The sequence below is a fragment of the Pelobates fuscus genome, chromosome 7 (assembly GCF_036172605.1).
Source record: "Pelobates fuscus isolate aPelFus1 chromosome 7, aPelFus1.pri, whole genome shotgun sequence".
Lineage (NCBI taxonomy): Eukaryota > Metazoa > Chordata > Amphibia > Anura > Pelobatidae > Pelobates > Pelobates fuscus.
Genome location: NC_086323.1, coordinates 108,209,374 through 108,225,923, shown reverse-complemented (window position 1 = coordinate 108,225,923; position 16,550 = coordinate 108,209,374). Strand labels below are relative to the sequence as shown.

Sequence of the window (16,550 nt, the reverse complement as noted above, 5' to 3'; positions counted from 1 at the left end):
GGTCATTCCCTGCTAGTAACTTGATCTTAGTAAATGCTTACAGTAGCAGAGATTTTACAGTTCTCTTTTTAGTCTTGACATGCCTTACTGACTCATTTTGTTTACAGACATTTGCTGCACTGCCAGAAAACTCACACTTGCCAAGTGATTCACAGAACATGTTGACTACTTTTTTTTTAAAGGAACACCAATATTAAAAACCATATTTGGATTTGGAGTATTCCTTTAAACATGCAGACACCCCCTTTAAAAATTTAAATAATTCCCATTTTCTCCAGCGGCAGTTGGAACAGTTCTCTACTGCCGTTGCTTCACTCTGTCCCAGGGAGAAAGTTAGTGGCTAGTTTCCCCCTTCCTGTTCTAAGAAATTGGCACATGTGCGGTCATTGCCAATGATTACATTGATCAAATGCTGAATATGTGCCACCACTTACTGTGTTACCCACTCTCATGTGTAACTTTTAGTTTGATCAGAAATATGGTGTTTCTACTGGGTAGCATCTAAACCAAATGATATCTCAACAGTCAGAAACGATGTAATGATGGTTTGAGGACTTATTGTTTAAAATAAAGGTCAGATTTACACCATGCAGATACAGACATTGTTAAAGAGGCATACAAACAATTAAGCTGTTGGTGCTTCATATAGTTTCACTGACAGTCTAGGCTTCCAGAATATATGCTTATGAGCTCCTATAAGTATAACACAAATTGCCTGAAAATCTAATTGAAGAAAGGAGTCTTGGAATGACAAGTGGGTAAATATGGGCTTCTTGTTACATTTGCTTTATTATTTTAAGTTGCTTCTGTTTATTTTAGTGCTTCCCCCCCACCCAAAATTGTGGTGCTGTAGTTCAGTAGAGTGCTTTCAATGCTTTTTGTGCCATCAGATACGAACGTATTGTACTCTGGAGCGTAATGACACGACACATTTGAGCAATTTTTTATTTTTTTTACTAATATTTTAACATTTCTTTTTACTTTGTTCACTTTTAGATTATCCTTGAAAACTATGCATACCCTGGTGTACTTCTGATTGGTACAGATTCACATACTCCTAATGGAGGTGGTTTGGGTGGCATCTGCATTGGTGTAGGAGGTGCTGATGCTGTTGATGTTATGGCTGGAATTCCTTGGGAACTGAAGTGCCCTAAGGTGAGCAAACGAACATTTATCTGGTTAAAGCAAGCTATAGCATTTTTTTTTCTTTTTAAATCTAATTGTACCTGATCTTGAAAACAAATGTGTGAATTTAAGCAGGAGATGGACACCATTTGGGCTAGTAATATAAAACACAGGCAAGGCTCTGAGTAATGACTTTATTAGAGGATAAGTCCTCTCACAAAAAAGGTGCAATGCGACGTTTCGGTTCTATGGAGTCTTAATCATGCATGATTAAGGCTCCATAGAGCCGAAACTTTGCATTCTGAAACTTTTTGTGAGGAGATTTACCATCTAATAAGGTCGCCTGTGTCTTGTACTACTTGCCAGATTTGGGCAGACTGCGGTGTCTGCCGTCTTCACGGAGCACCTTTTAGGTGAATGGCTGGAATATATTGTGGAACCAGAGTGCGGGGTGAATTGTTTCTTGTAGTACACCATTTTCACTAGTCTGCTTTAGGTTCTCTGTATTTTGTGTGCAGGATTTTGGAGATCCTTACATCTGTACATGTGAATTACCTTATACCTAGATGTGTGAGAGAGAAAACTGCTCATGTTGAGGAAATCATCCATTTGGCTTATTTAAGACAGTGTTCTATGAGCTGGTGGGAAATAATATAGAGTTGGGAGTAAAAAAGTTAGGAACATCTCTAGCAAGTTCTCTTTTGTATATTAACACCAATAACTTAGTGTGTGTGTGTGTGTGTGTGTATATATATATATATATATATAATATTTTGTATTTGGTGTGATTTTTTTTTTTTATTTATTTAGGTTATCGGCGTGAAGTTGACAGGACAGTTGTCTGGTTGGACTTCCCCTAAAGATGTCATTCTTAAAGTCGCTGGTATCCTGACAGTGAAAGGAGGTACAGGTGCCATTGTAGAATATTATGGACCTGGGGTTGATTCCATCTCCTGCACAGGAATGGCCACCATCTGTAACATGGGTGCTGAAATTGGAGCTACCACCTCTGTTTTTCCATACAACCATCGAATGAAAACATACCTAGATAAAACTGGACGAACAGGTATGTGAACTTCCTTTCTCTCACCTCCTGTTAAAGGGGCATTTTTTATTTTATTAAAACTTCTTGAAGTGCATTATGTGTGAAGTGTGTATTTTATTTTTCTTCCCATTTAACGGAGTTCAAAAGAAATTGGCACTTTTTTTTTATTTTACAATTTGTTTTTGTTTTTTTAAACCTTCTTACACCCCCTGTCTGTCCAGACAACTGGTAAAGCTCAGTGAAACTAAACTTTGAGAGGCAGGCAATTTACAGGAGCACTAGCCTTTGAAAGACATCACATTGAGCTTCAGCGTAAAATTGGTTGTGGGACAGCCGCAAAACGTTTGGGCTGGGGAAGAAGGGGAGGGCTTGCAAAGGCAACAGATGGGATCTGCATGTTTACAAGCTGTTTTTAGATACACTCAGGGGTAAAAAAAATATAATTAAATGCATATGCATGTTTTCATTGGGAAAATATCTCCTGAGCAATGTTCGTATTTTTTTTTTTTTAATTTATATTTGGACCACAAAGTGTCCCTTTAAGTATAGTTTATGAAGTTTAAATAATCATACTGCTATGAATGACATATACAATTTGCTGCGTTTAAGTGACTGTTATTTACAAAACACTGAACTACACCTGCTTTATGTTGGAAGTATCTTTGATATGGAGTTTACATGTGCAATTTATATAATCTATATTTCTCTTTTTAAATCCCTTTTTGAAAATAAAAATGTCCCTTGGACACTGAGCAGTGTTTGTGGTACTGCAATAAGATTTATCACCTTTGCCAAGTGAGTGCAAACAGCAATGATTTTTATTTTTTTTATTTTTTATTTTTTTACTTCACCCCTTCCAAGTGCATGGAAAAGTGGGGGGAATTGAGTAGGTACAGCAAATACACATTAAGAATGAGGTCACTTTTAAGCCAGACTATTAAATTGAGACCTAAATTAAGAATTGTGAGCTGTGGGAAGTGGGTTTAAATTATATGCTTTAATTGGCAGCCAACATGTTTTTGTATATACACCTAACCTCAAACTGGCCCCTGCAAGCTTAGTCTAGTAGCATATCTTCTAAATTGTTAGAATGAGTACATTCAGTTTACAGACGACTGTTTCACTGCTTCTTTCATTGTGGATTCACTCCATGAACTTAAACCGCATACAAATCTCCCAAACATTCAACATGTTGCCCAGACAACAGCCTTTAAAATATTTTCAGACTGTTCTTGCACAGAAAGCAGTTGCTCACAATTCAAACTGCATCTTTTGCTGCCTTACCCTCACATTAGCATCCCTCTCTCCCTCCTCCTTCCTCCTGAAGTAGCTCCATAGCAAGCAAATATGCATGCTGTTTGTGTAAGCAACATGAAGACTGTGCAGCATACAGACTACATTCTTAGACAAAAAAAGTTGTATTATAGGAACACTAGTGTCAGGAATACAAACGTGTATTCCTGACACTATAGTTCTAAATAGCTGTTTAGGTTTCCTGCCCCCCTTATCCCATGCAGTAAAAAGGTGATTTAACTCCACTTTTCCAGTGCCACACGGGTCACCTCGCCCCCTTGGCTAAGATCTTCAAACTATCATATCAATCATCAAACTAGGAAAGCATTTGGAGGCTATCGCACATACGCCGCACTGTGCCAATCAGCATCTCATAGAAATGCATTAAATCAGTAAATCTCTATGGGGCGCATTCAGCAGAACGTGGAGACGCTGAATGTGCAGCACTGACCCAGGAAGCACCTCTAATGGCTAAGTGATTGCTTCTAGTAGTGTTACTAGGCAGTAATGTAAACACTGCCTTTTCTTTAAAAAGTCTACAGGGACAGGCAATAGACTCCGGGACAACTAGATTAAACTGTAGTTGTTTTGGGGACTATAGTGTCCCTTTTAAATATATTGCTTTTTGAGCTGTGCTGTTGAAACTCACTACCTATATACTGATGGGGTTTAATTACCAACTCCTGAGTTAGGCTCATAAAACCATGTAGTGTTTTATGTACAAGCCAGTTAAGCTTGTCTGCTGCTTTAATGAAAGCTTTGTGCAACTTTTAACTTTCATGAGGTCACTTTTGGTTCTCTCCAGATACAGGCCTCTATAGCTTCGTTTGGTACGTGTCTCATATATTCATGGATAACATTGCCATGTATTTGTTGTTTCTCCCTGATTCTTCTGCAGTGGCTCCTTCTATAACTAAGCAATGGCAGATATGTCAATTTATTCCTGTAACTGTAATTTTATGTTGGAGATGTAATGTTTGCTTATTTAGTAAATAACTGCTTCTATTCAGTTGCATAAAGGGTTCTTTCTTTAAGTTTCTTTATTAAAGGAGACACAATAATATTAGATTTTTTTTTGTCTGTATTTGATGAAATGTCTACATTTTAAAGGACCCCTCTAGCAGTTTCAGAGAAACTATGTTTACATATGGTTTAATCCAGCCTCTAGTGGCTGTCTCATTGACAGCCGCTAGAGGCGCTTCTGCGCTTCTCACTGTGATTTTCAGTGAGAAGACGCCAGCGTCCATTGGAAAGCATTGAGAATGCTTTTCTATGTACTGACTGAATGCATGCGCATTCGGCCGATGACGTCGGAAGGAGGAGGAGAGTCCCCGGCGCCGGAGAAAAGTGATTTAACCCCTTCCTCTCCCTAGAGCCCGGCGGGAGGGGGGCCACGAGGGTGGGGGGGACCTATTAATACTAAAGTGCCAGGAAAACGTGTTTGTTTTCCTGGTACTCTAGTGGTCCTTTAAGTGGTTTAAGTCTCTTGAAGATGTTAATATTCCATTGGTTGGCATGATCAGACAATCTGTGTGAAATTTCAGGGCTTTGCTTAAAGAGACAATCTAAATACCAAAAGCACTTTGTCTTAAAATATTTTTGGTCATAGATTTTTGGCCTTGCAAATGAAAACCGTGCCATTTTTAAGAAGGCCCTGTCTAATTTTGCAGTGCTCCATGCCTTCTAGTGGCTCAGACCTATCTAGATTCAGTCAAGTCAGTGCTGACACTGGAGTCTTTGTATCCAATGGTACTTATGGAGTTGCATTGGCAGAGCTCAGTGTGCCGTCTTAATGATTCTCTCTGACACTCCCAGTGAGGTGTCTCTGTATTCAATCAGAAAAGTGCTCATTTCTTTTTCTTAAAGGTTCCCCATTCAAGCAGAGTCAGATTTTGTCAATACATTTTGTCTGGCAACAAATCTTAGTTTACTAAATAACACCCTTGATGCCTTAGTATTTATTTGGTCATTGGGCTTTATATAGTGCATATTCACTTAATTTAACGGTCTAAATTTCAGAGATCGCATCTGTGGCAGAAGAATTCAAGACCAACTTGGTACCAGATGAGGGATGTGAATACGATCAGACTATTGAAATTAACCTTGATGAGGTGAGCGCATGTGGTTTTAACCTTTCAAATCGGCATGAAGATGAATCGGGTTTGGTCTAAATGGACAATGTGGGAGAATTCACTTAAGGGACTTTCACTTTAACTTAAAATACATTCTAGACTCTAAACTGTATTTTTCATGGAATCGTGTAAATTAGCATTCATTCTTGTTGTATCATGATAGCGGCTTGGTATTATTTTGGTGTGGGGGGGAGGCAATAAACACTGGTCTTAAATTCTGCTTCCAATTCATTTATACAGAGATTTAATTACCACATGTGTGGTGTTATATATCTGCACATGCTCAGTAATTGAGTTCAAGCAACATGACTGGATGGATATTGCTATGAATTGTGGGGGTTTGGATCCAAGTCTAAGAGCAACTGTTGTCTAACGTGATTTGTAAAGAGAGTCTAACATTTTGAATTGTTCAAGTGTTTTATTAACCTTGTGGGTGTGTAAGCTTTAAATGCACATCAGCTGATTCTAGCTGTTACTCCACTAACATTCTTGATAATTACCTTGCTCTGGTAAGTGTGGGGATTATTGTTAACTTTAAAAACCATTTGCACATTACAACTTGATTTTAGTGGTAATTATTTAGCCAACTTTAAATTTCATGTCCCAACAGTTGAAACCACACATCAATGGTCCTTTTACCCCAGATCTTGCTACTCCAGTATCAGACGTGGGAACTGTTGCAGAACAGAAAGGCTGGCCACTAGATATCAGAGTTGGTATGCTGTACAAAAAGCTGATTTAAGAAAATTACGATGCAAAAGTCTTAAGGACTGGAGCTATATTGGTATGATCCAAAACATGGACTAACATTCATTCTGTTAACAGGACTTATTGGAAGTTGTACAAACTCAAGTTACGAAGATATGGGTCGTGCTGCTGCTGTCGCCAAACAGGCCTTGGCACATGGTCTTAAGTGCAAGTCTCTGTTTACCATTACTCCAGGATCTGAGCAAATCAGAGCCACCATAGAGAGAGATGGTTATGTGAGTATCTGGTAAATCTAAAGCTCTTCTGTTTAAGACACTCATTTGAAGTCCACCTATGGCAGACAATTCACAGCTTTTGAACAATTGAGACCTTACTAGCAAAATTTTTTTTTTTTTGTTTAGTTTTTTCAATTTGAGGTTTTTTTTGGTGTGTAACTGTTGTGGATCATTATGAATATTTTAAAAATCATATTTGATATTGAGCTAAACAGTGTAACATTCCACATATTCTAGGAGCCACGTCTGTGCTGTCCGTGAGAATACAGCACTGAGGTCTAGGGAGGATACCGTGGGATCCTCCATAGGCAGAGCCGTTTTTTGTGATGGCTGCTGGGATTGGACAAAGATGACGGCGGAACTCTGCCTTTCTGTCAACTTTTGTGAATCTCAGGCCTTATCGTACCATTATATCAACCTTTTGATTGTGTTGGAATTTCAATAAAATTCCAACTACGTCTTAATCGGTATTTCATAAAGCATATAATTTTTATGAAATATTGGAAACTTTTATATCCCCCCCCCTTAGAATAGATGGTTTTGACCTCTACGAATAGTCTCATTCGTTTTTTTTAACCCAACTGCACTACATTTAATCGTAACTCCCAAATGCCTGCTGGGCTCCCAATTCATTCTTTTACCTTTTGATTTCATGCCCAGATCTAGGTCCTGGGCGCTGCATATGAAGGCCCTGTGGAACACGTTATCTGCCTACACTAGATGGTACAGTGAAATTCCCGAGCATGCCCAGTTTAATTTGGGCATTTGCTATTGTCCGAAATTCGGACGGGAACTTCGGTTATTTGTTAGTCTTAAAGATGAATGAACGAATAAATATTACAAAGAATGAAAGGTCTTTGAATGAAGACTGCTCGTTCAGTTTATTACAAGGAGGGAGCTTCTGCCTCGCAGCTCCCTCCTTGTAATAAGTAAAAATTGAAGTGGCAGGGAGCTGTTCATTCAAATGAAATGTCAAGCCAAACAAAATGCACGAATTTCGTCCAAACACGAATGGACAAACTGTACTCATCCTGTTAGGATTAAATTTGGTGAATTTCCCGGCGCCCTATCTATGACAGGCGAATGGCAAATGAAGCAATGCCAGAACACCGCAGGAGAGTTGAGTATTGTGGGAAAATATTTCACCACAGGAAATGGAGCAGACTTAAACTCCTCCTTTGGTCAAAGAAGGTCAAGCGTGCCGAACTTACCTTTCTCCAATTGCTTCCTCTTTTCTTCCTCTGTCAGAATATATCCTTTTCTTCCCATCTGATCAAGTTTAATTTAAAACTTGATCAAAAAAGAGTGTAAATAATTGGACAAATTTCACAGGGTTGTTTACTGAAACGAGTGCTGGGAACTCAAAAAGTGAATAGAATTTTTCAAACTTTACTTTAACCCCTTAAGGACCAAACTTCTGGAATAAAAGGGAATCATGACATGTCACACATGTCATGTGTCCTTAAGGGGTTAAGGGATTTTTTGGTGGCTTGAAATTTTAAATTTACTTTGAATTCCTGGCAGTTTTCACTTTAGTAAGTAACTAAATAGATTATGTAGATTCCAATTAGTAGTCATTCTATGCTGGGGCTACAGTTTTTCTAATATAGGAATAGATGTACTGCTTCTAAACATTTTAATTATTTTCCTTTAACAGGCAGCAATACTGCGTGATGTGGGAGGTGTTGTTCTTGCAAATGCCTGCGGACCTTGTATTGGACAGTGGGACAGGTACATAGGATTTTTATGACTATAGAAATAGTAAAGGCACAGTAATATTGTGCAACTTTGTAACCTGTTGTGTGTAATATCTTGTAGGAAGGATATTAAGAAAGGTGAGAAGAACACAATTGTGACCTCCTATAACAGAAACTTCACCGGAAGAAATGATGCCAACCCGGAGACTCATGCCTTTGTCACATCACCAGAGGTATCTTGAGACATATTAACTTCACTGATTAGTCCTCGTGGACATATGAGAATTACACACTGTGCATATAGTGTAACTGTATATGATTGTATGAAATGTAAATGTAGATTTGATCAAACCGAACATGTTAACCACCTAAGCTTTGTCTTAAAGGACTTGCGTGAAAGTCTGTTTCAGCAGGAAAATGTCACTTTATGCAGCCATCTTGCTTAATTCAGTATTACTCAAAGTAAAATCCACTGACATTTAGAATGTGTCGCCTTTGAAAACTAGAAAAAAATTCATATCCTTTGATAACCGCATGATATTGCTAATTGCCATTAATGTTTAATTCATGTCAGGGAAATTTGCTGCATGCAACAATTGTATAATGCACATGGCATATTAATTTGGGTCACGACAAATATGTTTTCAGCTTACATTGAAAGAGTTCATATTCAGGGTTGGTGTGTGTTTTGTAAGCATTAGATTTTTGCCTTTGCAGATTGTCACCGCCTTATCTATTGCTGGAACATTGAAGTTTGATCCGGAGAGAGATCTTCTCACCGGTGCAGATGGTCAGAAATTCAAGCTGCAGGCACCAGATGCAGATGAACTCCCCAAAGCTGTAACTATTCTTTAAATAGTTAACCTTTTTACCAAATCACTTCTCATTCTGAATACAAGACTTGTTGGCTAAAATGCATTTCTAGTAGTGTATGTATGGCATGAAATTTCCTTTACTTATGCTAAAAATCCAAATATAGCTAGGAGGCAATATACATTCATGTTCTGTGTTTTGACTTGCAGAAGTCCAAGTTTTATTTGTGTAGAACTGGAAAAGCAGAATGGAGTCTGAGTGTAGGGAAGTTATTTAAAATTGTTTCAACTGGATATTTCTATTATACTGGGTATTAAAACCTAGTGTAATGTGGGGCTTACAAATTCACCTAACGATTGGCAAGTGAAAAATCAGACCTGACAAGTAGAAATTCACCCCTGGTGAAATTCTGTCCAGGTTTCAGTAGCAAAAACTTTAGGCCAGTCTAGTAATTATGTATGTATGTATTTTTTTGCAAACATTAAGTGTTCTCACACTCTGATTACAAGCGGTCAAACCGTTTTAGAATCGTTTTTATTTTATTTTTTGCCTACAGTCTGTTAGGTGCTGCTGTCCACCTCTGCTAAGCCCTGTGTTGCAGTGTTTGCTTATTGACTTGGCATCAGCTGATAACTCTCAGCCAGTGACCTAAGCCCTGCTACACTCTCCTATAGATGTACTGGAGTGAGGCCTGGCAGGCACAAATTTAAGAATTTACAAAAGTCAAATAGTTAAGATTTCCAGAGTGACTGTTGGCAAATTATTTGCTATATTTTACTTTAGAGCCGGTAACAATCCTTAATTCCCCCCCCCTGTTCTTTCGTTCATGAAGACCTCTTTAAAATTACATCTTGATCTATTATATGTTGAAATAATTATAGACTAATATTGGACGTTGTTTATAGTCTAGTTCGGACATTTGGTTAATTCTTGCCTAAATCTGCAGGGTTTTGATCCTGGTCAAGACACCTACCAATACCCACCCAAGCATGGAAGCAGCCAGCCTGTGGATGTCAGCCCTTCCAGCCAGCGTTTGCAACTTCTGGACCCATTTGACAAGTGGAATGGGAAGGACTTGGAAGAAATGCAGATACTTATAAAGGTGAGGACAGTGTCATTTATTTTATCTTTTTGTTCTGAGCATGGTTTTCACATTGTGTTAACAAATTGAGTTATCTATTAAAAAAAAAAAATTTAAAAAAATTCAAAATTCTCTAGCAGGATTCCGAAATGAATTGGTTGGCAAATTCCTTTTTGTTTTAATGGTGATTGTTCAATATTTAGATTGGTGCACTCAAACTAGTCTTTAAAACTAACCTCATGAAAAGTTGCCAGAAAAGTGTATGTATGTGTTTTTTGTTTTTTTTTCCCAGACCATTCTCTAAAATCTACTAGGTTAAACCCATACTTGTGTATATTGAAACTTGTCCTACTTTAATGATTACGGTCATTAAATTAGTTTAACCCCTTAAGGACACATGACATGTGTGACATGTCATGATTCCCTTTTATTCCAGAAGTTTGGTCCTTAAGGGGTTAAGATCTTAAGAACATAATCTTTGTTTTCATTAATCTTCAAAATATTGAAGATTTTAAAGCCATCACTTGCCTACATTTCCCACTTTCTTTCCCATAGCAATCTTTATACACCATGAGTCAGACTGTCCCTTATTTCACTTGGTGCTCATCATTTTGCAACTCTCAATTGCTCATCAAAATAGTGCCCTTTCGGCCTGCAGCATCTTCTGTCAGGCAACTTAGAAATGTATTTGCAAAATAGTGAGCAATTAGCTTGGCTAAAGAATAGTCTGACCCATGGTGCATAAAGATGGCTGTCAGAAAGTGGAATTTTTTTTCTCTTCAAATTAGGAGATGGTGTTACATAAAAATGATACAATAAATATACCATTATCCTGCTAAACACGGCCATTTGATTAATATTCAACTTGCCTAGCATTAGATATTGCTAAGGAACTGGTGTGAGGTTTACTTTGCTTTTTGATCAGTGCAAAAGTGCAGTGTCTTAACCCCTTAAGGACCAAACTTCTGGAATAAAAGGGAATCATGACATGTCACACATGTCGTGTCCTTAACCCCTTAATGACACATGACGTGTGTGACACGTCATGATTCCCTTTTATTCCAGAAGTTTGGTCCTTAAGGGGTTAAGGGGTTAAACATCTAATTTATTTCGCCATTGTGAGATAGTGTTTTACAGTAATCTTGATAATGTATAACAAGATATGTTACCATAATTTGTATTAAATTAAGATAATGTAAACCTAACATTGTTGGATTGTTCAAATGTGCACAGCTTGTAGTGTTTTATTTTTCATACATTTAATTTACATGCTGTAGTGATTATAAGAGACTTTTCCTAGGATCTAATCTTTTACAGTGGTTTGTTAACAAATAAAACTTGTTGTGCCAGGTGAAGGGAAAATGCACAACTGACCACATCTCTGCAGCTGGTCCCTGGCTGAAATTCAGAGGGCACTTGGATAACATTTCAAACAATCTGCTGATTGGAGCTATCAACATTGAGAATAATAAGGCAAACTCTGTAAAGAACTGTCTGACTCAGGAGTATGGCGCTGTGCCTGATACTGCCCGCTATTACAAGGTAATTAGCTTGGACACTAAATATTTGCTGGTGAATCAGGATTGTGTCAACAAATAATATTCCTGCTACATTAATATGATATTTATATAAAAAAAAATTAAATGATCATTGATCTATGTACTCTTTAACTATTGAAGGTATTGCTGCAGCGGGATGTTTGAATTAAAATGTTGTTGCTATGATGTGACCAGCCATTTTAAGTAAATCTGCAATATAGTGAGTTATTTTTTTATTTTCTTTGGTTTACTTTGATTCTACTGGATGTGGATATTGAACTTTACAACCCTTAGACCATTGCTGAGGTGTCAATCAATATGTTCTTGGCACTTTTTATAAAAAAACAGCTTACATGGGAACACACTTCACGGTTTAAGTTGCCCACAAACATTTTCTGCAAAAGATAAAATATCTAGATTCTGTTTTGAAGAGGACGTGTAGATGAAAGCCAGTGACCTGCTCCCCAAAAAAGGTTAACTCATTTCACACAGCAGCAGGTGCCCCACTCATAAGCAAGCATACATTTTCTCTCTTAGAAAGCACTGGGAAATAAAGTATTGGTTGTCATGTTAGTTACTTTATTTTGTAATAGTTTACGAATACATGCTTTTAAAAACAAGGGTTATTTTTGGACTGTCCCTTGTATGCTTTTCACTGTCTAAGCCCTGGTCAGTATATTATGATTTGTCATAATTTTTAGGCACATGGAGTAAACTGGGTTGTGGTTGGTGATGAGAACTATGGTGAAGGATCAAGCAGAGAGCATGCAGCCCTGGAGCCACGACACTTGGGAGGCAGAGCAATCATTACCAAGAGCTTTGCTAGAATTCACGGTAGGATTGTTGTGCTGCTATAATTTCTGGTAACCTGCATGTTCTTTGCAACCATTATGGTTATGGAACAGAGATGATTTTTATAGAAAATGTTGCAGCATTAGAAGTTTTGATAAACCTAAACACAAATTAAGCCTTTCTTTAGACCCCAAAACAAATTTATTGGTCACTTATATCTACAAAACATTTTATTTATTTATTTTTCATACTGAACAGGTGTAAGACAAAATGCCTTAGCCTAAAAATGTGTCAATTCTGTTTTGGAATATAACATGCTCATCAACATGGATTCTCTAAGTGAGCAATGGCTAGTAAAATTATTCCCATAAGACTTTATTTTCAATTTGGAAGTGATCATATGCCAGTAAATATTTTATCTCCAAGAATAGTCGTAATATTTTTGTTTGTAATTGACAAAGGAATTCTATACAAATATCCCACACAATTTTTTTAAAATTTATTTTTAATAAGTGAAGTGAGAGCAGATTTCTTACTACCATTTCTTTTCAGAAACGAATTTGAAGAAGCAAGGGCTTCTTCCCCTCACGTTCTCTGACCCTGCTGACTATGATAAGATTCATCCTGAGGACAAAATTTCACTTGTTGGACTGAAGGATTTAGCTCCTGGAAAGGTAAAATGAAAGACTTGAATTAGTTACTGTGAGTAGAAGGATCATCTGCCAAATCTACTTTACAAAAAGTTTTGTCTTTCCCCCTTTTTTTTCGGTGCCCTAACGCAAACCCCGTACAGGTTTTGGAAACCGTTTATTATGAGGGAATTATTCTGCATTTAATTATTTGTAATATTACTACTAAATGTAATGATTTTTTATAAAGTTACCAAAAGTAACATTATATGTAAATGTCTGTAAAAAGCTTTAAATGTCCATTATCACCTAGGAGGCGTAACTAAAATTTGATCAGTAATGCAGTCTCCGTGCTTGCAGTGGTGAGTGTCTTGATATTCTGCCACAGGCTTTCATGCTGAAGTATGGAAGCACCATGCACATGATAAAATGGACTGCATCTCCAATTATATGCTCTATATTTTCTTCTTGACAAAGTACATTATGTCTTTAGGATTAGCTATAAAATTAGGTCACCAGAAGGCATAGATAATTATTAGTATGCCAGTCCAGAAGAATATCTTGGATTATGTTAGCTAGAAAAATAGCCTAACTTTTCAACTCAAAAGGAAGCCGTTGTGTTTTCAAAATTTTTGGGATTCTTGTTTATTTAAAGTCCTGCTTTTGTATGTTGCAGCCTGTGAAGTGCATTATCACTCATCAGAATGGCAGCAAAGAAACCATCCTCCTGAATCACACCTTCAATGAAACCCAGCTTGAATGGTTCCAGGCTGGCAGCGCTCTCAATCGCATGAAAGAGCTTCAGTAATAAGGCCACATTTGGATGATTGTTTTTGTTTTGCCATTAACAAAGACCATTCATTCCCAGAATATCAGCCACTCGATTGTAACAACCTCCGTCTAGAACACTTAACTGTATCAGCCCTACCTTCCATTATTCAGGAAAGATAATATTGATTGAGAAATATTTTTATGGCAAATCCTGCCACAGCTTCAAATTGTTACTCCCCACCATTTCATATCCATTTTTTTGTATTTATTGCCAATTTCTGTTGTGAGAGATTGGACTGGCTAAGCTGTTCTCTTCTAGTCTGTGAAAAGGCTCTGCTACATTGTGAAATGGATATTCATGGGGAAATGTAACTTGTTTATATATGAAAGGGAAATTGTAAATGTTTATGTGCACTTATCCCACTCATCAATAAAAGTTGCTTACTTATTTGGATATGCATATGTAGCTTGTTACATTAACCCATGGTGTCTTTAAAGAAATATAAAATTCTATCTGAACAGATTCCACAAAATAAAATTTCTGTAAATGGACAGATATTTTAGTGTTTCATTTGAAATGTATTTGAACACCTTTGCATACATTTTTCAATATACTTTTTCTTACTGATATGTGAGGTTTTTATATGCAATGTACTAGTAATCCTCATATTCAATGATTCATAACTCTAAAGGAATAGTGAAGGTAAGATGTAATTTTGATTCACATCCATTATTTCCTTGGTACCATTAGAAGTTTCAGAGAGAAGCTCTGTAGTCCCCTACTCCGTTTTCTGAATCCAGCCACCTAGCCTGTCAAAACAACACTTAAGCGGTGTAAACAAATAGAACTACAATTGGCTAGACTTTAAAGGACCACTCCACACTTTCAAATAAACACCCCCAAAAAATATCCCACCGTCTAGTAGATATACCCCAATTAAAACATAAATGCATATTTTTATGCATGTATTCATTGGGAGTATAGTTTATTATGACTGCAGCCTTTGTAAGCCGCCCTCCTTTTTATTTATTTTTTCTCACCGAGAGGCCTCTGACTTGGTCCACACATGCACACGCACACCGGTTCGTGCACCATATGCAATCCGTTTAACAAACTGGTTCTTTCAACACCCATAGTTTAGCTCCTTTGCCGTCACCAAGATAATGTGCAAGTTTCACTTTTACATATCTGTACAAATCGGATCAAACTTTGATGGCAGTGACCGGTTGCAAGCAAAAAGGAGCGAGTCATCCTTTAGTAATCTAAAAAAAGGTAATCAAAACCTCTTTAAATATTTAGTTTGCTCGGTGTAATTTCCAAATGTGAATAGTTGAGTATTTAGCACAGCTTGAGGTTACCTGAACTCATGCTGTACACTAGGCACATTTTTCTAGTCCATAATTTCCATCCTTTCCACAGCTGTGTACAATTTATATAAATAGCTGCATCTTTTTTTATTGAAGCACAAAATCTTTGAAAGGAATAAATATTCACATCAATTTAGATCCTCAATGTTCAGATTTTATGTAGCCAAGCTATTACATTTTTAAGTTAGTGGGCTCTTTGTTCAGTGTAGTGAGGCAGAAATCATGGATGAAGGAAAATGTATTCACAGCAAAATGTATAGCTTGATTTTGTTTGGAGAAAAATGTATTTATTTTTGTGCGCCTGAGTAGAAATTGACTGGAAGCCAGGGAAAAGCATAATTTCCTGGTTTAAATGATCACAATTTTCTGTGGCTCTAGCAACCTGCCCAGTACTGCACTAAACTTGTTTTACACGGTTATTTGCTACATCCCGTTTGACTTTACTCATGGCAATGATACTCTTGTCACATGTTAAGTCATTATTTCTCTACAGAGTTTCAGCAGTCCTACTATGAATAGCTATATATCAATAGTGCTTAAAGGAACACGGTAGGCCCTGTCTGCTTAATAGTCTTACACTGGCTAGTGTTGGGAGTTGCCTAGTGCAGTCCTTTCAGCATTAAATATTTTTATCTTCTAATAAACTAGAGTCTCAATTTGCCATGTATGACTAGATAAAGGAAGTATTCACATTAGACGACTCTTTGCAGGAAGTGTTTTGGTGGCTATAGTGTCCTGTTAATGCAGGGATGCCCAAAAGGTCCATCCCCAGATGTTGTAGAACTAAAACGCCCATGATTCTCTGCATGCCTTTTGAATTAAAGCATTGTGGAAGCTGTAGTTTTAAAACATCTGGGGACCTTTTTGGGCACCCCTGGTATACATCAATAAGGAGCATCTAGTTCTGGCCTATGGGGACTGATCTCATACCATAATCTCCTGTCCAGCAGGCAATAATGGGATAATGCTGTATCCTCAAAAAAGCATTGCAGAGGATGTGACAGGATGACTGGAACTGCTTAATAAACGTTAATAGCTGCCAATTTGTTTTATCACTTTATTTTTTTTTTTTGTAATTTATTTTTATTTCAGTATATATACATACTACAACAATTACATAGACAGAAACCAGAACCAAAAAAAAACCCAAAAAACATATCACATCACTAATCAACATTATTTAGTGGTGTTTAACTCCAATCTCTATTATATTCCTAAACCATTCTTGCATATAAGTATATTAAAAAAAAAAAAGAAGATGCTATCATATTTTACATTTTTTC

The 16,550-nt window shown here is 37.1% G+C and overlaps 1 protein-coding gene across 1 annotated transcript in view; it reads left to right on the top strand.

The window, feature by feature from the left end:
• The window catches only part of ACO2 (aconitase 2), a 23,449-nt gene extending 8,996 nt beyond the window's left edge, over window positions 1–14,453 (top strand). Inside the window, exons 5-17 of the mRNA XM_063426374.1 lie at window positions 997–1,155; window positions 1,936–2,191; window positions 5,483–5,574; window positions 6,206–6,311; window positions 6,421–6,578; window positions 8,236–8,309; window positions 8,397–8,508; window positions 8,993–9,115; window positions 10,035–10,190; window positions 11,520–11,711; window positions 12,409–12,541; window positions 13,052–13,173; window positions 13,805–14,453. Of these exons, the coding sequence (XP_063282444.1) occupies window positions 997–1,155; window positions 1,936–2,191; window positions 5,483–5,574; window positions 6,206–6,311; window positions 6,421–6,578; window positions 8,236–8,309; window positions 8,397–8,508; window positions 8,993–9,115; window positions 10,035–10,190; window positions 11,520–11,711; window positions 12,409–12,541; window positions 13,052–13,173; window positions 13,805–13,936 (1,815 nt within the window). The 3' untranslated portion in view covers window positions 13,937–14,453. The remainder of the gene's footprint in view (window positions 1–996; window positions 1,156–1,935; window positions 2,192–5,482; window positions 5,575–6,205; window positions 6,312–6,420; window positions 6,579–8,235; window positions 8,310–8,396; window positions 8,509–8,992; window positions 9,116–10,034; window positions 10,191–11,519; window positions 11,712–12,408; window positions 12,542–13,051; window positions 13,174–13,804) is intronic.
• Window positions 14,454–16,550: the final 2,097 nt, after the last annotated feature.